At 40.3% G+C, this 22,881-nt stretch overlaps 2 protein-coding genes across 6 annotated transcripts; both read right to left on the bottom strand.

Moving 5' to 3' along the window:
* Positions 1-34: 34 nt before the first annotated feature.
* Positions 35-8,916, bottom strand: LOC135338393 (uncharacterized). 4 transcript variants are annotated; one of them, XM_064534508.1, is made up of 19 exons: positions 8,802-8,916; positions 7,039-7,169; positions 6,884-6,940; positions 6,596-6,771; positions 6,408-6,530; positions 6,117-6,224; positions 5,096-5,341; positions 4,804-4,905; positions 3,884-4,073; positions 3,259-3,328; positions 3,148-3,204; positions 3,052-3,096; positions 2,446-2,557; positions 1,478-1,694; positions 1,200-1,334; positions 997-1,127; positions 560-634; positions 374-497; positions 35-236 (listed from the first exon to the last, which is right to left on the bottom strand). In XM_064534508.1, the coding sequence occupies exons 2-19, from the start codon at positions 7,160-7,162 to the stop codon at positions 109-111; spliced, it is 2,220 nt and encodes a 739-aa protein (XP_064390578.1). In that variant the 5' UTR covers positions 7,163-7,169; positions 8,802-8,916; the 3' UTR covers positions 35-108. The 4 variants fall into 4 exon arrangements, with proteins under 4 accessions (XP_064390578.1, XP_064390587.1, XP_064390595.1 ...); XM_064534517.1 differs by having other exon boundaries at positions 7,039-7,167; positions 8,791-8,905; XM_064534525.1 differs by lacking the exon at positions 3,148-3,204.
* Positions 8,917-12,450: 3,534 nt separating this feature from the next.
* Positions 12,451-20,395, bottom strand: LOC135342551 (uncharacterized). Of its 2 annotated transcripts, XM_064539293.1 has the most exons (15): positions 20,239-20,395; positions 19,550-19,722; positions 19,214-19,343; positions 18,548-18,592; positions 18,411-18,492; positions 18,100-18,208; positions 16,291-16,498; positions 15,872-15,964; positions 15,435-15,608; positions 15,018-15,142; positions 14,363-14,516; positions 13,880-14,222; positions 13,369-13,614; positions 13,047-13,201; positions 12,451-12,838 (listed from the first exon to the last, which is right to left on the bottom strand). In XM_064539293.1, the coding sequence occupies exons 2-15, from the start codon at positions 19,711-19,713 to the stop codon at positions 12,626-12,628; spliced, it is 2,241 nt and encodes a 746-aa protein (XP_064395363.1). In that variant the 5' UTR covers positions 19,714-19,722; positions 20,239-20,395; the 3' UTR covers positions 12,451-12,625. The 2 variants fall into 2 exon arrangements, with proteins under 2 accessions (XP_064395363.1, XP_064395371.1); XM_064539301.1 differs by lacking the exons at positions 18,548-18,592; positions 19,214-19,343; positions 19,550-19,722; positions 20,239-20,395 and having other exon boundaries at positions 18,351-18,492.
* Between the last annotated feature and the right edge of the window lie 2,486 nt (positions 20,396-22,881).

Raw genomic sequence — 22,881 nt, 5'->3', positions numbered from 1 at the left:
CTACTTAGCTAAAAGGCTTTATCGTCAATTCTAAGACATGTAAATTATGTATATTATACTGCATTATAAAATTATCTGTGTGGCGACAATAAAAAGTTATTGTTATTATCACTGTGGAACTTTGGTCCCTGAATTAAATTCGAATTGAACGTATGCTCCTTGCATGATGCTCTCCACAGACTTTGTGCCCCGTATCACTTGCATTAGCTTCAGCCTATCAAGCTTATGTTTTATACCTGCAGTAAGTACGTGACACTGAAACAGCTCGTGTATATTATTGTGAGTGTGCCACATGCACAATTCAACGGGATTTACGACAATTATTATTATTTGGAACACAATTCCATGCAGGAATTATGTTGGTTGGCCTTACCAAGGTCATTTTCAAGAACCTCTTCAGTGCACAATGCCAGCAAATCACCATCAATGTCCTCCTGACTAAAAGTTTCTTTGTACCTGGCCAGAGATGGACCCATAGCTTCAAGCAGTGTAATTACCTGTGGGTTATGATCATAGCTAGACTATTTTCATGCCGCAAGATTGTATAATTATTGTGTACCTGATCACAATTCAGGCTCGGCAGAGTAGTGCTACTAGAAAAGCTATTTCCTCCATTACTTGAAATTTCATTGACCTGCATGAAAAGGAAAAGCTTATTTTATCAGCCAGTTACAAGGGCGTACTGACTGCAATGACTACTAGGTACGGGAGAGGACACGCAACTGAGACAGTAATAATGCTAAGCACTGTAGCTAGTACAAGTTTTTATAATGTCTGCTGCATATACTGGATCCACATGTAGCAGCATGTCACCCTCTCACATGAATTTTCTATAATTATATACACACGTACGACTATAATTATAGCGAGTGGCATGCCCTTTTCTCTTTATACATGCACTCTTGCCGGTTACAAATCCAGTCTTTTGTCAAACAGGCAAGCTTACATGTATATCCATATGCATGCATCCCTAATTTTCATACACTTGTCTAATACCTGGGTCTTTAATGTGTCCATGTCTTTCCTCAATCCACTTATCTCATTTGATAGTGAGCTACAAGTGCTTTGGAGGATCTGAGTCACAGAAGAGAGGGAGTCTATCTGCTGCCTCAGTTCAAACGAATCATCTATTTAGACAAAAATTACAAGGAGTGAGAATCTCAATATTGATAAGCTACAACATCATGCATGGTATTCACCTTGAGGTTTTGTTGATTCCAGTAATTTTATTTTGAGTACGAGAGAGTCCATTGATTCCTGCAGTCGGGAAAGTGCTGACTCAGGGGGTGGTGGAGGTGGAAGGGAATGTTTAGCATGGAACACTCCATCAGCACCTGTGTAGGGATCGGATGAGTAATGATAACAAGATGTTGGCTAACTTTAGGCTGTTTTATCATAAATTACTATAATTATATCACTATAACTGTGAATTTCCTTGAAACTTCATTGCTATAAGATGTATTTTACTCGCTCATACTTGAAGCACTTCCTGTTGGCAGTGATATCTTCCTCGGACCCACAGGTGGGGGTGGTGTGGAGTTCAATCCTCCTCCGTGGATTTCTCTGAATGTGGCTGCTCTTCGCGGGGGTACGGAGGGGGCCGCCTTGTAGGTTGAGGGTGGCTGTGGAGTAATGCTACTGTCAAAGCTTCGAGATGGTGACATAGATGATTGCCTCGAGTCGTGAGCCTGTGGCTGTGGGGAGAACAAAAGGAGACTAAGGCTAAAAATTAATCATTATAGCAAATTGATCTCATTCTGGCGCTCACTTTATGCCCACACTCCTTGTTTTAACAGTCCAACACAACTAGATATGTGGTCAATTAATGCATTATAACATTGATGCACAACGTCTTTGCATGTGATCCTAGTGAACTCCTAAACTTTTCATATATATGGGAAATAACACCTTTGCATGACATTGTGAAAATGGTGCACAATGCCTAAAATAGATAACTTTCTCGTTCCTAGAATAATTTGTCTTTCTGTTCTAATAAAGAAAAATTGGCCTGCCTGCACGGGAACGAGGCTACTTTCACATGCACCTATATCAGTTTAGATGCATGATCTAGTATATTTTGCGCAGAAGGAGCAACTAACTCAGTGCCGTACAGTTTTCGCAGTGCAATTTTCAAAGACTTTACTAATTATAACTCTGACGATCTCAAGTTATTCCCTCATATAATTATTCGTTGTTGCAATAATTATACTGACTATAAAAATATGTAGTTTTCAATTTCCTGATATGTATAATATAGTCCTACTTTATGCATGCACTCTACTATACAGTATTAATTTCACGCATTTACAGTAATGTCAAAGTTAATAAAACTAATGGAAAAGTAGTGAGGCCCTATGAGATAATAGCCTCTTATAAATTATAGGGAAAACGTTGAGCAAAAATGGGGGTTGCATGTAGCCTTAAGAGTTATATCACAACACTTACTAGGTCCATATCTTGATAGTCATCATGAGAAGGAGATTTAACTAGTGGTTGATACATGGACCTCCTCTTGTTCCCAAGTGGCATAGAACTGTCCAATTGGTCTGAGCCACCTCTGGAAGAGAGCACACCAAAAGGTATTGGAAGTTAATTGTTAGAATCCATGAGTAAATTGATAATGCCTAAAAAAACTGAGTTGCTTTCCATTTAAAATAATAATATAATTCTAAATTTGAATACCGTATTACTAGAATATAATTATGCAAACTTTGCGAGGGTTGATCATTAAATTGCAAAACCTAAATAAATGGTAAATACACACGATCATTCATAACGCAGATAGCAAAGGATCAATTTTTTGCTGATTTGGCTCATTCGCAAAGGTTTTTCACCAGCAAAATATTCTAGTAATACGGTAATTATTTCGTAGACAGTTTATCATAATATTATATACACTTTAAACAAACGATGACTAATCTTGAACCCTCTAGCAAGCTCAGCATAATTATTATAACAGCTAGGATAATCGATTTGATTATTAGTACTGTAAAAACCCTAATTATAAAGAAAAGAGTACAAAAAACACTGTTACAAAAGCGGGATATTTACCTTGGGGAACTTTCTGCATCTTGTCTACGTTGAGGCATGGAAAACCTAAGCAATATACACTGTTGAGTATAATTATACTAGCATAACTATTATTACTGTAAGTGTTCAATGTCCTCGTATGACTCAGCAGCAGGCTTATGGGCTGTAGGCAACCTATTGACATTTCAAGTCTCCATACATACATAAAATTATAATTTTAAATCTCACCTTGGTGTAGGAACACTGCTAGAACTGATAACTGCCGGCATCTCAATCTTTAGACCTTCATTCTCAAAACCTATATAATTATAGGTATGAAAAAGAGCTACTATCAGGGTTTTATCTAATTGGGGGGGGGGGGCAGGGGTGAACCTCCCCCCCGCCAATTGAGTAGAATAATGACATCATCACATTAGTACTACAACACATTGGTTAATGTGCATGATTAAACTCAACCACATGTTAACCACAACCATAAGGTAGAATCTGTCGATGGTGTAACTTGATCTACTGTGATGCACGAGCATGTAATAGGGTACGTGTGTGGTAAAAAAGTGGGCTTAGCCAAACATTTTGCCCAAATATTCCGCCCTGTCCTAGATAAAACCCTGACTATAATTATATATGTACCGCATAGCAGGTATATTTCGAGGGTATAAAATAATGTTCGCGGTTTTCACTGATTATAAGCATGTACATGTACCACGAACAATTTAATAAAGCAAGCATGTATGATGCAAAAAGCCACTATTCCGCTAAAAGCGAAAACCTTTCAAATGGTCTTTTTGAAAGTTTATATACCCTCAAAATATACCCGTAAAGCGGGTATAATATTGAACATTTTGAGGAATACCTTTTCGGACAGCAGAAAACATTTGTGTCTGAGTGGCGTAACTGTAATCATCACTAGCATCTCGAAGTGTCTTTCCCAGGACTGGGTTATAGCCAGATATCAAGGTTCTTGTGGTCTCATACAGCTGCTCATAGTCATCAGTGTCGTCTTCTTCAGGAGGCAAGACACTTACTTCAATAGGGAGGCTCAGCTATGATGGAACAGTACATAATTATAGTAATGAAGAGATTGAAAAAAAGACTGGCGTGCATACAATGAATTATACAGAGTGCCAACTGTCTTTTATAATTTCCAACTGGGCAGAGGGAAGCATTAAAAAGTGTGGAAACAAGAAAGCGAGAAAGAGCCGTATGGAAATATGTTACAACATGTAGTGCGAAATTTTACTTCATACATACAGTACATGGACAGTTTGGGGGACATAAAGTCTCCTAATTAGAGTTGCGAACATTAATTTCGATAGGGAATCAAGGAAATGTAGTGCAACTATAACTGTACATAACTATGATGTTGTAATGGATTACGGTATAATAAGTCACAGCTAGCTGTCATGCGCAGAGATGTTGTACAACCGTGAAAACATTGGTATTACAGTGGAACCTCTGTTAACAACCACCTCCGAATAAAGGCCAGTTGCTATATAACGGCCAGGCACCCAGGTCCCAAATGAACAGTTTGTGTACAAAACAACCTCTCAACAATTAAGGCCACATCTGTATAAAGGCCAAAACAATGTTCCCTAAAGGTGTCCGTTATAGAGGGGTTCCACTGTATTTATGTAAGTGCAACAGAAACACACGTGGCACAACCTGTTTGTTTTGATAACTGATTGAATACTGTTTATATATAAACTAAAACAATCTAGGTAAGCCCCCCCAGAATATGAACAACAATACCACTCCAACAACACACGTGCATACCGGTATGTCCACAACACGTTCGTTGAGCTCCATGCAATCATCGTCATCGTCACCGTCATCCTCTAACAGTGGACTGGTCACAACCGAGGTCTCGATGAACTCCTACACAATGTAGTGGCTATAATTATACTATGAACAAAACACCAGATTGCTCAGAGTACGATTTACATGAAACAGGTAATGCTAGATGGCAGCTATAAATCCGTGCCCAACACATTGTTTTTTAGTACATTACACAGTATAAAATTAAGTGCTAGACCACGTACACCTAAATAGCTTATCATAGACTCACCTTTATGATGGTCATTTTCTCACATGACTTCAAGTAATTTGAACTCTGATCCTCTGTCTCATAGTCAGGGTAGAAGTGGATGGCTAGTGGAAATTCAAAGGGGACGTACTTGACCAGATCAGAAAGGTACATAGGTGCATAGGAAGGGTCAGTTGTGAATCTTCCAACTATTTCTTTTGTGAGCTGTTTGTCCTGTCTCTTTGAGATGCTGAAAACATTGAGTATGGACTTGCGACCGATCCGGCCCTATGTTTGTGTATAGGACAATAATTATGCGAACTTGTTATAGAGAACAACATTTTAAGTACAGGATTGTTATACTACATAGTACATGCTGTCAGGAGTGATAAGTTTTGTATGAGTATGGTGACTCAGTGACTAATTGCAAATACAGTACAATGCAATGTATTGTACACAGGAATTATTTTTATCTCCATAAAATACCCGTACCTCAATACTAATGGAAAGTACATGAAGGGGAGTATTATAAGCAACTACTATACAGCCCATACAAACATGTTGTTGTCTGGCTCGTCATACTATGTATGTAAAACGCCCACATCTCAAGTAGTAGCTGTACAACCCACTCAAAAAACCCCCCAAAACAGCGTGGTTGATGTATTGCGCAAGCACATGCATGGGTAGAATGTCTGATTTAAGCCTGCCTGCCTTAGCCATACATGGTCAAGTCAAACCACACAGTTTTACACAGGTGTTTGTGACGTAGTGATCGAGACGTACAATAACAAATTTTATAGTAGTTGCTTACTCCCCTTTATATACTCCTGATGCTGTACGTATTGCCGTATACTGGTTTTGAATATTATGATTCGATTGAAAATAGCCAGTTTTTGAATTCAGTTTTTGAATTCATTGTGAATGAAGGAAAGGCATGCATACACGTAGCATGCAACTAGCAATGGTTACGATTCACTATAGGCTTGTACATACATGCAGTGTCATTCGCAAATGTTTAACTACACCATCTGCTGCCTCCATAACTATGTACTCATAATTATACCTTGCTGACTCCCTTCACCACAAGAATCTCTAGTCTGGACACACTGGTCTTTTCATTCCCACTAGAATGACTACACTGAGCAGCTATCACACTAGGAAGAGGAGAGGCCTGTAGAGAGAGGAAAGGTACGGTACGTATATGTATTTTATTGAATGACCTGATATGAAAATTGACGTAACATAGTAATAAGGAACAATTAAACGAATTATAGGTGTCTTGAAGCTCTAAGTACAAGCAATTAGTATGTAATGTATCATGATTCTTTCAACATGATTGATATCTTGTAAATACCTTCATCACATCTTCCACAGTGTCAAAGTAGCGTGTTCCTTTCTGGTAGTAGAGGCCAAACTTACATGCTGAGTTGAGAGGCAAAATGTACTTATTTCCAACTTTGTCCTTGACAGTGAACACCTGTAGCATGTATCGATAATGTGTTAGCTAGTCCACATAATTTATAATGTCCTAGTAGATATAACCTTTGATCTTTTGATAAAATGGATATTGTAGACTTCATCTGTTGCTATGACCGAATCTTCTCCTCTATCTCCGTAATGACCCTTGGCAACTACTACTTTGAGAGGAAACAGGTTTTGATGTTTTTCCACCAGCTCAGGCAAAGTGAACACCTCGTGTCTGCCAGGGTATTGAAGAGCTGGTGGAGCAATACATGATGCACACGTTTACTGGTATGGTCTTATTGAAAGTAATTTGGCCGTGGTACATTATTATGATCGAAGCTAACTTTTACAAAATACATTACTTACTCTGCGATATATTGAGGTTGGGACGAGGAGTGTTGGGAATAGGTGGTGGCGGCAAATCTGTGCATGTGACAACATTACAGTGCATGAATATGCACATGACGCTACAGTACACATAGGACTGCAGATAACAAAATGCTGGTAACTAATGAATTGACCTGGTAAGTCAGGGGGTCTCGGTGGAAGAGGTGGGGGAGCCTTACTTCCCGCAATGTTTGGCGGTTGTCCTGGTGTCCAACTGTTACTAGAATAGTATCGAGGGTCTACTGAGTGCGATGCCATTATGTCTGTGGATGGCAAAGTGCATGTTGAGTTAGTCTACTCAGCAAGGCGTGTATTAGCGGAATGGAAAACTTGTTTACTACTACTACTACATAATTAGCCAAAATACACTATGAAAAAAATATTATGATATTCATCCCTTGTCAGGCGATGCACCACAAGGAAACAATGAATACTAAGTGTTTTATGTCCCTTACGTATACTGAGTTTTATAGAGCCAGGTATAGAACCAAGCAGGCTTACATAATTATATGGATGTTGTAATTACATTGTGTTGACTTATAGGGGCTTGAAAACATTGATGTTGCGTAAGCTGGCACTATGGCACTTATAATACAAACAGCAAAGGAGCATACTAAAACGATCAATTTATGACCCATTGAAGCAAGAAGCTCATTTATAAACAGATCATGATGGTACATAAACAAAGGACAATCAACCAAACAAACATGATAGCAGATGTTTCCTTGTGGAATTAACAACACAGTGTTTAGTTATTATTAGCTGGACTCAGTACTGCATGTATGTATAGATGTATAAACCGATACTTTCAGACCAACTACAGTTCCTGCATGATCAGAGTTACGTACATGTACTTCAAAATAATGTCACGTCTGACTCTAGCTCTCCATTTTATTATACCTGCATCCTTCACATGATTAATTTTGTAGCTATGCAATGTACTGTAACAACTCCGATCTGCATGACAAGAGTACTACCCAGGAGCACCCCCGGCCCCCTGGCCTCCCAACCATGAAAGTAATCTACTATAATTATAATCAGCACTGGTCTAGCTAACTGAGCTCGCGTTTAGTCATGATCACACCAATTGGAGCATGCGCAATCAGGATTGACAGGCAATGTTATTATGTACACGTAGTGCAGTGACTTGTCGATCCAAGAGAATAATTTAGACTGTTACAAGATCTGTTACAAGATCTGTTATAATAAAATGGTTGGCTATAATATTCAAATTTTTTAATTTTTCATCAATGGATGTCACAGTGTACATTAGCTCTACGAATAGAGTCTTAAATGATAGTTGACCCTTTTTTAGCAAATTCTCAGTGATACTTTTAGAACCCCTTTTTTAAGATGCCTGGATCTTCCCCTGCATGAGCACCCCCTGCTTCAACTAGAAATTCCCCTACCAGAGGAGGTCCGACAACCGGGCGCCTGATCTTTTGTTGAATCAGCATTTCATAAAACTCACCTTTACCGTTTTTACCGTAAATAGAGCGAGTTATAGCTAGAGCTCCTATTACTAAAACTAGACATAAAGAGGAGTGCAACATGTATGTACGTACCTCTAAATCATAGGCAAAATGCTGATTCAGCAGCAAAAATAAATATTAGGCGCACAGTTGTCGCGGACTCCTCTACATTCTGAGTAGATCTATACCATTCATGGCACAGCATATTGACATGAATGGGCCAGTATGCGTACATGCATGCAGCCAGATAGTTCAAATCTAGCTAGCACACAATGACACATGCACAGAGAGTCGATCCGGAACACATATCTATAGTACATGGATGAAGCTTTTCACAAGAATATTAATGCTTTTAGTAGAATAATAGATCAGTCTAGCTAGCATTATCATATAGTAGACCAATCATTAACCTACCTTGAATATATTGATACGACTTGCAATCTGTGGTTGATCCAGAAACTGAAGCCAATTCAGGATACCAGACTAGCTAGCTGTTTGTTTGTAAAAAAATGCGTGGGCTAAATTAAATGTTATTCATGATCGACCGATGTACCTCCCATGCTGCCCTGCCTACTATCATTACATCATAGATGATACATTACTGACATAAATTACATAAAGACCTCGCCCATCTTATATGAACATGTGCTCTCAGCTAGCTCACTACATACCAGTAACCTCGTGGCTGAGGTCTCTGCATTTGCTATACCAGCTATCTGAGTAAAGCCTTTCCTGAAGTACCTCACCCTGGCTTCCACACTCTTCTCAACAACAAAAATTAGATGCCTATTAAACACAAAGACCCCTCGCCATGTAGAGTTATGTCTATAGACCTGGCCTCCAAGCTACTTCGAGCAAGACCACCTCCATTCCCTGAGCTGACACAGTGAGTCTAAATACCGCCCCCAGCTAGCTTGCTATGCCCCTGCCCCTACCATTGCCCTATCATACGCCCTGCCCTGCCCTAATTATTATGCCTCGGTACGCGGTGTGCAGCAAGGTAGTTGGTGCAGCGCAGGTAGTGCACCTGCGTGTAGACTGCTACAGCTGCTCATGCAAGTGCAGTACTGGAGATTCTCTGTGGGCTCCTGGTCATGTTTCCAGGATTTTGGTTTGTGGCATGGTACGTGGTTCTCGAGTTGTGCCTATAGTTCGCTTAATACTAGGAGTGCTTAGCAAAATGAATTTTCATTTGCTTCATAATGCTCTAATGCTCTGCATTGCTATTGCTTATGCCATATGCCCTGCTTTTGTGCCCTGTACGCCATCATTATTTGCTTCTATTAATGGCCTATGCCATATGTGAGCCCCGCTACCATACGCCCTGCTTATGCCATCTATTGTTATGCTCCCTAATGCCCTGCCCTGCCCGGTGCCTATACGGCTTATAATATACTGCTCTGCTCTATAATATATACCGCTCTATAATATTCTGCCCCCTGCCCTGTGCCCATACGGCTTGTATAACTATGTACTGCTCTGCTCTGCTCTATGATATACTGCTCTATTAATAACTATACTGCTCTGTAATATACTGCTCTTGTAACCGAGTGATCCAACTTAACTAATACTACTGAGGCTGCTCTATAGCTCTGTAATATACTGCCCTGCTGAGGCTGCTCTATAATGTACCGCTGCTCTGTAATATACTGCCCTGCTGAGGCTGCTCTATAATGTACCGCTGCTCTGTAATATACTGCCCTGCTGAGGCTGCTCTATAATGTACTGCTCTGTATTATACTGCCCTGCTGAGGCTGCTCTATATTGTACTGCTCTGTAATATACTGCCCTGCTGAGGCTGCTCTATAATGCACTGCTCTGTAATATACTGCCCTGCTGAGGCTGCTCTATAATGTACTGCTCTGTATTATACTGCCCTGCTGAGGCTGCTCTATAATGTACTGCTCTGTAATTATACTGCCCTGCTGCCTGAGGCTGCTCTATAATGTACTGCTCTATAATGTATTGCTCTGCTCTGCTCTATACTATACTGCTATACTATACTGCCCTGCTCTGCGCTCTATAATATCTCTCCTGTTGCCAAATATTCCGATTAGACACTTATATAGTTGCACGTTTCATATGTCGTGCTATTTAGGTGTGTTATTTCGCTGTAGGGTAATCTATTGCCAGGTGTCGAAAATGCACAACTCAGATTCCGTAACTCTGCTGATTTTACTTGGCTAATTATTAGCACCTGCATTACTCGTATAATTACCTGCTCAAAAGTTACATGTACGACGCATGCATCAACCCCGTGCTCGCTGCTGACTTGATCCTAACCGAAAAAAAAAAGCACCTAATATTCACATGCTATATAAACAAGCAAACTTCAAGGCACACTGGCCATTACTACATTGCCCATGGCCACACTTAACATATTCTGCTCGGCCAACAAACACCTCCCTCGCACACTTAAGCATAAAAGTCTATACAGCCGTCCGACATACACTGTTAGTGGAAATGCGCAATTTGGGAAACGAGATTGACCACAGCCTTGGCAATCTGCAATACTGACACACACAATAAAATTATAGCGAGGCCCATCCCGATTGTGGACGACCTACAGCCAACCCTAGATCTACTCATTCGCCACCTTACTCCACTGCTGCGATAACCCCTTACCACAGTACCTCGGGCCTTCGAGGCAAAGCCGCCGGGACATTTTCACGGCAGAATTATCTGGCATAATAGGTGGGTATATATATGGGTCAGTACGAATTATAGTGGTTAATTATTTTCTTGGCATTCAGGGTTACTAGGTAGAGTCGCGTGTTCAGTATTCCTGGCTTGATTGCCAGTAGCTCGACCATATAAACTGCATCAGGACTAGTCCTTTCCTACTTATTTATTGAACGATTACACTTAGCTAGTATAGGGAAGGCCCCCTCTGAATCTTGCCCACAATATAAAACCTATCTCATGCACAGTTTGTTTAAGAATGAAAATTTACTGTCAAGCTTGAACTTTATTTATAAATTACAGCACAGCCTTGACTTTGAGGGCGGCTCGATCCGTCTCGTGATCTCCACACTGGACATCCCTGCTTGGACCAAAAATTTCTTCAATGCCTTTCTTACTAGGATCTGGTACTGCCCAATCCCACACAAACGCAAACATTCTCAAAAAAATAATATATATAATTATATATATATATAATTATATCAATTAACGCGGCCGACTTGGCTCGCACTTGACTTGGCTCTCGGGGCGGCTATACAGTGACACATGCATCAGTAGCGAATTCCACTCTGACATGGAGTCACGCGGTGAGCACACATTGCCCTGTACTCGATTTGCCCTCATAATTTCGTAAGGCACTTTCCTGGGGGGCTTACATTACGCTGGTCATAGCGCCAGGATCCGCTAGGTCAAGGACCTTGCTATTGTACAGTACAATTAACTCTCTGCTGACATTGATCTTGCTCCCTATTGGTATTACTTTGCCTCAATCAATAATTATTATTCAGCGGGCTAATGCAGGGGGTTGGACAATTCGTCAGCATCTTTACTTGTGACATAGCGCTCACTTGATCTGTACATGCGTTCATGCTTCAATTCCTTGGGGGTAGGACTTTCGTCCGATGGGCTATGACTGGTGGCTAGGCCACGTCTTTACCCCCAAGTACTTAATTAGGGGAGCAATATAATTATTAGAAATGCCTAATTATTATTTAACCAGCGGGGTTGCATTCCTCTAATTAATTAGAGGGGATGCCTAACCCTATACTTAACAGTCATCAGTCATGGTCCGGCTCACCCTCCAAGGAGCGTTGCGGTAATGGGTATATATGTTGTTTGTACGTGTATAGCTAGCAAGGGTATAGCATCATTATATTTCTTGGAGTACTGACATTAATAACGCGCATGTGACCTTTGTTTGTAATTATAATCGTGCATGCAGCCTATATAATGTAGGAACAACAGGTTATAAGGTATATATAACTGTTGAATGTGCTCCCATGCATGCAGGGTGCACGTGCATCTATAGAACTTCATTAATCACATTGCATAAGTCTGTGGGGCTAATTATGCCTAATAAGATTAGTGTACGCATGCAATTCAAATTAGGGATTGACGAGATCGACACTTTCATTTTGAAATTTACTATACGTAGGGCTTATAATTATAACACAGATGAGCTGACTACTAAAAACTGACATCTAAGAAAAATTACCACCAAAAATTAATAAATCATGTAATTATATATATGTACGAGACAAAGTGTTTAAATAATTATTAAGAGACATCAAGTATACACACTGTTCTGAATAACGCAAACAGAAGACTGACTACCATTTACGATGCTCATGAGTTTCTTGCGATGTATCGAGTTAGTTACACTCAGTTCTGTACGTAGGACTTCATCATCGCACTCGCAGAGGATCTCCCCGTCCACCTGCTCGGTTAGAAATACTTTCTGATACTGGGACATGTTGAGGGCAGCGAGCAGACTGAGAATCTATAATGAGAGAACAAACAAAGCTTGATGTTGACAGGAAAAGGAAATAGTGGCTGTGTGCACGTAGTTTGTATTTCGGACATGACATAATTATTGATTGGCAAGCAATATCACGTAAAGATATCATGGGAAACTGAAGTATAAATTAATTTACTCAACAACAAACTTTCATGTGGACTGGTCTTAGAATAATTGTGCTTAAACTTACTTCTCCACAATCCATGCTAGCCAGTTCCTCCTTATTCTTAGCTCTAAGGTCTGGATCGGCAGTCTTCTTTACCAATGAGGAGGTATTGGCAATGCCATACGGATTGAACGGCAACGCCTTTTCACTTTGAACCTTTTCACTTTGGTTGTCAATTGCTGAACAAATTAACAGGTTCAACATTATCGAGCTTCTCCAATGAATACATACACATGCATGCACTCGTATGGTATCGTAGCACAGTATACGTATGACTAAAAAGTACACTGATAATTATAATTATTATTCATCAGAATTACTACAATGCATGTACATGCAATCATACCGGCCTGGGGGATGTTTCCATACATGGGTTGTGCAGTTGCAGTAGGCGAGGAACTCTCTCCCTGCTTCAGATCTTGGACCTGCTTTTCCAGTCTTTCATAGTTTCTAGCCAGATTCTCAACAATTCGTCCGAGACGCTTCAGCTCAGACTTTAAGTCTGACGTTATCTTACTGGAATTATCTTGCATGGCATCAAGTAAGCACTTCAGAGCTCTTGTGTTCGAGTGAAGATCTGACAGTTGGTGGTCTGTACAAGCCATAAGTACGAGTTAGTCACTCAGCAAATAGCATTGTATACAAAGACACAAATCAACAAACGCTGTATACATAGTGTATTATCTATAGATGAGTATAGTATCACATCACTCTGAGAGCAACAACATAATTATGTTGAAGTAAACAGTATAGCTACATATAATTATCGTAGTACAGATGTATATAGTACCTGCAGATGAGAGCTAGGGTATTTACAAGAACTGCAATCTATAATATACACGTATAAATATTATTACCGACTAAAGAAGAATCAATATGGGCCACAGAAGACTTCGCAGGCTGTATTGAACCGGAATCAGATGTTTTTCTATCTTTGGGTAGTATAGGGGACAATTCTCTCTCGCTAGATCCCGGTCTCGGGCTTCTGCGACCTGGTGTTGGTAAGGGGACAGCAGGAGGTGGAAAGAAAGACTGGTGTGTGGGTGACGTTCTCGTCAGGATTGGCGAGGGGCCCACTGCATCGTAAATCCTTGTTGGCTTCTCAAGTTGCATTCCGCTTGTTTCGTATCCTTTTCGAACATTCTTATAGAAGCGAGTCTGTGCCATTTGGTCTGTTCTAGCGTCAGCCATGTCCTTGACCTGCACAATGAATGGGTATGAATATTATCACACATAAAAATCACTGCCTTTATGCATGTGAATTTGCTTGAGTTTAGCAAGTAAACACATACACATGTACCGGCCTGCACATGGGTAGGTACCAGAAAATTAATCGTTACCTTTAAAGGGTCGAAGGTGTTCAAGAGGGTGGTTGTGTTGCTGTACAAGTCTTCAGCTTCACTTTCATCTTTCAACACTGTAATCTCAATCTCCAGTTCAAGAGGAATAGCTAGTGGCATGAAGTCTTCCTCCGTCAGCCCAGTCTCGTCATCCCTGCATGGATGCATGGGTAAAGTTTCCGTAATGTCCACATATACCGTATAATTATGTTTCGGAGAGCAAAAAATAATTATTTTGGAATTGTCCGGGTATAATTGGAACATATTTTTTTATAGCATGTGAAATGTCCAGAATAATTAGCAGCTGCATGCGAGCTAGCTTATTTTATATCTAGAACAGCGTGTGACTGAATAGTTGCACTAGCTATCTAACTGCAACACTGTTGCTGGCTATGTTTCTAGGAATGTTAACTCAACTTTTCACCGGATATTTAACAAAATAACGTAAAATTAAAGCACCAGAGTGTCCGCTGTATTAGAGCAACAAAAATTGTGCAGAGAAAAGTGTCCGATAAATTAGAAGATATACGGTACATACATACAGGGTTGATTTATACCCAAAAGTGAGCTTTCATGAAGAGAAGAAAATGTCCTTCCTTCCAATTAACTATTATACATCAAGCACACGTGCATAAACATACATGTATGTACGTACCCCCAGTAAGTAGTAGCAACAATGGAAGTTTCAATACTCGTATGTGTGAGAGTGATCATCTCTGTAGTGAGGTCCAAAGGAAACTCAGATTCAGCCTGTGTCTCATTAGTCACATACAGCATAGCCTAAGAGAAACATATTGTGTGTGCGCATTAAAAAAAGGTGCCAAGATTGTTATACACACATGCGTAGCACTGAGTCAAACTGAGATACTTTTGTTAAGAAAGGGTTTACAATGTCTATATGACTTCAACTCTTGCAGCTTGTGCTACACACGAGACATGCACGTAAAAGGAGGTACTACGTCACTAATGAATAGTACGATGATATTTACATGTACAATTTGTACACGATCTACAATGTACAATGTGTGTGTTAACTTAGTAGATGGGCAGCCCTGTTGATCTAACAACCTACCTGCAAAGGCAAACTGTCGGTGAGATATTCCAATAGCTCTGGCAGGAACATCTGCAATGCGACAGGTGTAGTGGTGAAGTTACCCTCGCATTCGTCGTACAGGGTCTTCTCTTGTTTATTGCGAAGATTCACTACCTTTATGAACGGCCTCCGTTTTAGAGCTGTTTTGCCAACCTGAATGAATGCACGCACAAGGCAAATTCATCAGTATACCAGGCCAAGCTGACATGGCACGTACATGTATATAGCGTCGAGGCATATTTTGGAACAGGGTCATCATGATATAAAACACAAATAGCATGCATGTTTGTGTTATATGCAATATACAGGCAGCTTGCCCTCAGGCATGTGCTGTACACTCAATACTCCACTCGGTCTCATGCTATATCTACTACGTACAACACAATAACCAATCTGCATGCTTGATGTTAACATACTTTAGTAATCAGTAGCAACTCATTAGCTTCGACAGAGCTCTTTGGATCCGTACACAAACACTCTGTTTTTGATAGAACCAGTTTGGGGCAGACCTGTGTGTGTGTGGGGGGGGCTTGTAATCACCCTGAAACTACTTCAACCTAAGACTACATGGCAATAATGTAGCATGCAAATTAGATACACGCAAATTTAGCAAACGCTACTGAGTCACAAAAATAATTTTAAGAGCAAATTTTTTTTAGCATTCTATGTCTATATTGTTATTTGTGCCTCATTCATTAACTGCTCCCTTGGCCATAACTCGATCTACTGTACCATATACTGTACATTCTTAGTATCAAAATAATTCGTCAATTCTAACAATCGTTAAAAAATGCCATTAGAGATTTAATATTAGTGATCTGAATAAAAAAATTACCTTAGCAACCGTGAGTGCCGCCACAGTCTCAAATGAGTATCCCTGTATGGACTTCCGAAAATCATTGTCTGGATTGTAGAGCATGCCGAACTTGACTGAGGAGTTGAGAGGCACGGAGAAATGAACCCCACCAGCGTCTGCTATCGAAGCAACCTTCACTTTTTTCAGGAAGTGGAAATTGTAGACATCACCAGTTGAAATGATGAACCTTAATTGTGTGAGGGCGTGTAAAAAAGTACGTTTATTCAAACTTCTACCTAACAACACTTTGCCTCCAGAGTATTGTTCCCCAAACTTAAGACCCCCTATACTTGTTAGAATTTAAATAACCAACGACTTTAGTAATTTGAAAGCCACAGATCCTTAGTCAAACACTTAAGTGCCACCTCAGGCTAACATGAATTCTATCCTGCTTTGGAGTGAAAGTTTCTGCATAGGCTAATTTGCTTAAAAATACGCCCACCAGGAAGCAATGTAATCAGGTCAGGGTGAATTATAATAGTGAGTCAGTTTGGCCAGCATGCTACAAAAGTGGTTGAGCGGGTTAGCTCTGAAAAATAGCTGTATCTGCTTCTCCTCGCTCAGGACTATTTAAAAGATGCGAAACAATCTTCTCTGATGCAAACAAACTCTGATGATGACGATGCCGTGTATACATACCTACATGTGTACATGTACAATCATACAGTCATAATAATGTTATCATTAATTTGTTGTATGTATTAGATTGCACGAGTGATTATGCATGGGAGAAGCATATATAGTTATAATGAGTTCATGCCTTCTGCATTCCTTATTTTGATACCACAAAAAAGTAAGTTGTATACAGGAACAATATAAAAGAGATCATTCCAACTTTTGTCCAAGCTTTTTGGCTGTGCAAATATATGGCATATTGCACTGCAGTGACTTGTTAAGCTTTGATGTGTGCACTGTGGTTTCTTTGATCTTTTGCTCAAACATGAAACAAAGTGACTATTGCGTGTATACTAATTATAGTGCAAGTATAATTGAATTTCAATGGCTGGCATGGCTCAGTAGACTACTCAACATCTGGGTGGTTGATCTTTTGCTCAAATATGCAACAAAGTGACTATTGTGTATACTAATTATAGTGCAAGTACAGTAAACTCTCGTTAATCCGGTCACCCTTGGGACCATGCAACATGCAACAAAGTGACTATTGTGTACACTAATTATAGTGCAAGTACAGTAGACTCTCGTTAATCCGGTCACTCTTGGGACCATGCAGCTTGGCCGGAATAGCGAAGTGGCTGCAGCTCAGGAAATAGCCGCGGCTTAAAAACGACCTTACCTCGAATCTAATGACTACTTTTGCGGTTCTTGTCTCGAGGATAATGTAGGATAATGAATCATTCTGTTCTCTATTTAAGTGTAATCCGATTTTATTTGCTAAACCACACCCAAAACGTCATATCCGGCCGTAATATACGTATAAAATTACATTGAAAACCTTGTTTGGGACAGCCAACACTGGCCGGTTAACGGAATAGCGAGTGGCCGTACTTCAGGGTGAGTTTTGTGCAGTAAACATATAGCTAGCATTCCGTGCCAAGCCAAATGGCCGGTATATCGAGGTGGCCGTACTTCAGAGAGCCGGAATAGCGAGAGTCTACTGTATATTGAATTTCAACGGCTGGCATGGCTCAGTAGACTACTCAACATCTGGGTGGGCGTAAATTTGACATCCCCACCTATAGCCTTTGTATAGCATACAATTTGTGGTTTTAATCTCAGTAGAGTACGTGTACATTTATAACATTGTGAAATAATTCCAGAGATACACACCTTTCATCACTTCCACAGAAGCCTTCATCCACTCTGACTCTCAGCGGAAGCTCTTGACCGTGGTCCCTCACAAACTCACACAAACTCATCTGGTCTCCAGGCAATTCTCCTGAACAACAAAGCGAGATAAAGACCATTAAATCGTGTTGAATGGTATAGGGTTGCCAATGAACATAATAGCTACAGTGCCCTTTAACTAAAAAGTTTCTGTACACCTTAAAGTTCTACTTACTAATTCTTGAAAAAGGCACCTTATTACTCCTATAGTGTATTTGAGAAATAGGTTACAGCGTGTTGTTCAACCTGGATACCTATTTTTTTGTACATCATAGTCCTACGCAGTAATGGACTGTGTGCAGCATCAAAGCTAGCCGACTTAGCAGGAGATGCAACCTGTGAAAAATCATGAGCTAGTGCATTAAAAAGTACGTGGATAAAACACACTCACCACTATAGGTTTTGGAGGCAGTGAGGGTGCGTCCATTGATTGAGCCTGGTGAGACAGTCCCGTTGTGGAACATTATGTATGTGTGCATTTGGCTGAACTTTTACAAACTGCGAGATGCTTCAAGGCTTGACAATAACATAACCATAACGATATACTGCTGTACTATATATGTACTTCTCGTATCGATTACAATGCCGATCATATTCATCTACTACTGCAACACAACCACTAAAAAGCTGACCTCTAACGGCTAAAACAACAGCAGCTAGTGTAGTCACAACACATGCCGATCATGCTTGTGCGTACCTAAAGGAAATCCTGAGATTAACACCTCCATAAAGGAAATCCTTAACACCTACATGTACAGACTACATGTATATTCCGGTATTGGGGAATAATCCTGACTAGTTATCTGGTAATAAAGAAATGACTGGTATTATAAATACTCCCCTTGAACCTTGCTAATGCTGAGTGAGGACGCATGATGTGGTGACTAAGATACTATTATAATGTACTACTAATAATGTCTACTGGAAAGACTGTTTGGATCCTAAACCTAGTTACACGTTTTTACACTGGCTTCTGTTTGCTAACAAACCAACTAAATAGCCGTGCAGACAGACATTAAAGCGTAAATTTACACAGAATCATAATTAGCAAACCCACCATTTTCACTGCAGTAGTTATAGAGGGTCTATCCTCTTGATCGAGGGCTTCATAAGTCCTTGGTTTGGGCGGAGGGAGGGGTCTCTTGGCTGGTTTGGAAGCAGGGGGAGGAGGGGCTGGTTTATCATCACTGCACAGAGAGAACCACAGTGGCTAGTTAGGGAGTATAAACATAAACAAACAAAAATTGCAGGTAGAAAAATTAACCATTTCTTGTCTGACCAAATCTTCACAATAATGATGACAGGTGAGAGCATACCGCCATAATGAACTCAGTAGAATACAATGTGTTCTGTATAAAGACTAGTGCCATTGTCGTTTACGTGTAGGGCTCACCCTGATACTTTCCTGTCCCTCTCTACATAGCGACTAGTAGTGCGGGGAGGAGCCACTGGCTGAGAAGAAGACTCGTTGGGAAGCTGAGTGTGTGAGTAGCGTGTGTGAGGGGGCTTGGGGGGAGGGGGGAAGTCTAATTCCTCATAGTCGGCAGCATCTGTCATATTGTATGTCTGTATGCATGTGTGTGTGTATGAATAACAATGATGCATACATTGCACTTGGTTCAGATACGAGAGATTGCTCAAAAATGCACAATTAAATTTGCATGCTACAGACGTAAACAAACAGTCTGATCATAAAACACAGTATTGCTCATTATTAATACATTACAGCTATTGAGACGTTTTACATGTACATTGATCAACAATGAAAACAAAACATGCACAGATGTGTACGATATAGGTACAGCTAAAATAATCATGCACCGCCGCGCCAGCAATAAATAAATACAGTGAACAGAGTGTTAGACTAACTGACACTAAACTGCATGCAGACCCTTATTAAATATGCACTTCAGCCTGCCCCTGAGTATATAGTAGATCTAAGCCTGATGCTAGATAATTACTAAGGTCACTGTGTACTGTTCTAGCACTTAATCGTTTACTAAGGTACAAATATTAGCTATGTTTCTCTATTAGAAGCATAGCTAAACTTGACTACAGATAGTATGGCACTGTATGACTCACCTCTAGCTAGCTCCAGCTAAGACAAGCCCAAGTTGAAGCATAGGAAGATCTCTGAAACAAAATTCCTCTGTCACCCCTTTTATCAATAAAAAACTGATTGTGCATGTGGGCGGTGCTGCATTATTATTTTTGGTAATGAGTGTCACGATTAAAATAACAACATGTCTCTGATGTCTAGCCTCGATCCCAGGCCGCACTTCATGAAGGCCTTAGCCTCGATCCCAGGCCTAGTGGCGAAACCCTTGCTCACAGAACCGCCAATATATCGGATGGTGCTAGACTTGATGTCTCCATGAAAGGGTTCTGGGGAGGGCGCCAAGAGAAGACATTCCTAGATGTCAGGGTGTTCAATCCACATGCTCCGTCAAACAAAAACTCTAGCATTGCAAACTGTTACAAAAAGCACGGAAATGAAAAAAAAAGAGCTTATGAGCAACAAGTCCGAGATGTCGAACACTCAACCTTCACTCCAATAGTCCTTTCGGCCACAGGGGGCATGGCAAAACAGTCCACAACATTCTACGAGCGACTTGCCTCTCATCTAGCTGAAAAATGGGAGCAGACATACTGCTCAACCCTGTACTGGCTACGTGCCCGCCTGTCTTTCTCTCTACTGAGATCTGCAATACAATGTATCCGTGGCGCCCGCTCATCTAGGGGCCACGCTGTGAAGTCCTCGCCAATTGATCTGATCAGCAGCGAGGCAAGCCTCCACTCCTAGCTACCTGCAGGAAAACTGAATTAAAGACATAATTATTAACATTACATTTATTTTTCTTGACTTGCTCTCATAATTATTACACGTCAAAAAAAAAAAAAAAAATCCCAGGCCTAGTTACCGTTATAAAAGCGAAAACTCGGTCTGGGATCGAGGCTTGGAAGGCCTGTGAAAAGGAGGCTAAACGTTAATTTGTTATGGTTTAGCATCAGGTACTCAACAATAATAAACATGTCGTACGTAATGAAATATTCGTAAACATTGTTGGTTACGCGAAACAATTAATGTTTACGAATATTTCATTATTATAGGGTACATGTTTATTATTGTTCCAGAGAACGAAGAAAGTTTCGAGTACCAATCTCAACAGCACAACATAACCTAGAAAAAAAAATATGGAAACTACTGCAGCTTATTGTATAGGTGCTGATCTATCGCAATAGTTTATAGACAGGAGAAGGCTCAGAACCAGAGGAGGTTCGACAGGGTCAAAAGGGTCATTAATGAATTAGTCAAGCATGTGCCCTATAGGAGATCCAACCTGATGCTATTTCATCGGTGTACCTTGGATCTTTCATCATTTTGATCAGTTCTCTTGATTCTTCAGACAAAATAGTAACAATCAGTCTGAGCTTACTCTACAACTCTACAGCACAACATGGCCATCCACATGAGGTCTTGGTGGCATCTCTGGCATGCAGTACTGCGGAGAGATCGTTTTACCGATTCTTCAGTAGTCTCGTACCCATTTGGCCTATTGCTTCAGCAGTAAAAGGTTGGAAGGTCTAGAACGTCACTATATATAATCCCAAAAGCCAAAGACCAGATCTTTCTTCGTGGCTCAAATTACATCCTTATAGTTTGAATACTCCAGAGTGTGTGTGCATGGTCAGGATTTTTTTAGGAAGTAGTTGGTATTGATCTTGGAGTAAAGTTTATAGAATCCAGACTGTGTGACTCTTCTTTTTTTTCACGGCCATGCAGTGTTTCCTAACACTTTACCTTTTCCAAATAGCTATAACAGCTAGATCGGCTTGAAGTCTTTCCTTTTTCCTTTCAAGTAAGATTCACATGGTAGTGTAGGGCAAAGGATTTGGCATCCTTGTTTGATACCCACTTTACATATTTCATAGTATGTACATAATCTTCATCTAACTAGAAGAAGAAAACAACAATGGTTTTAATAAACAAGTATATGTTATGCATGTGCATGCATGCATACCATAATTGCATACCATAAGTGCATACCATAATTATAATTGACGGCACCTCATTAACTTCTAATTGGCATATCTACATTCAGTCCGAGCTGGCGCTTTAATTATGGTGAAGCTTATGGGCTATGATAGTTTATATATAGGCAATCTCATAGGTACGCAGCTAAGTCAGTCTACGGTTCGATTTTTGATCTCTGCATTTTATAGAGAGTATATAAAAAATATCGCACATAACAGTATATTTTTGGGGCGAGCGAAGCTGCATCGATGGTGACACTCATTTTCCAACAAGGTGAAAAGGCAGAAGATACCATTGTTATATGCAGACCGGGAGGGTATACACCTGAGTGTAGAAAGGTACGATATTAAAGCACTCTAATGTATAAGTCAGTGTAACCTAGTATTTCCTTACGGATAGCATTGTGGTTAGATGAGCACCATTGGACATAACTTGAATCTGTAGTAGTCATTGCAAATACTCCGTGTTGTTCTGAGAGAGAGTGGATAGGAGGGTGTCGTCAAGCACCAAAGCAAGTAATGTCTTTTTACAACAATTTCTTCTGTGATACAACAGAACACCTGAATTAAGCTCCAGGTCATACATGTAGCACAAAACTCATAATCGCCATTGAGAAACACTCTGACCCCTATTGAATGATTAACACAACTCAAAAGTGCAGTTTACCTCCACGTTTTCTCGTTTATCTG

Source organism: Halichondria panicea, chromosome 1 (genome assembly GCF_963675165.1).
Source record: "Halichondria panicea chromosome 1, odHalPani1.1, whole genome shotgun sequence".
NCBI classification, from domain to species: Eukaryota; Metazoa; Porifera; class Demospongiae; order Suberitida; family Halichondriidae; genus Halichondria; species Halichondria panicea.
Note: the sequence above shows the minus strand (reverse complement) of the source record. Positions and strands in the feature narration are given on the sequence as shown.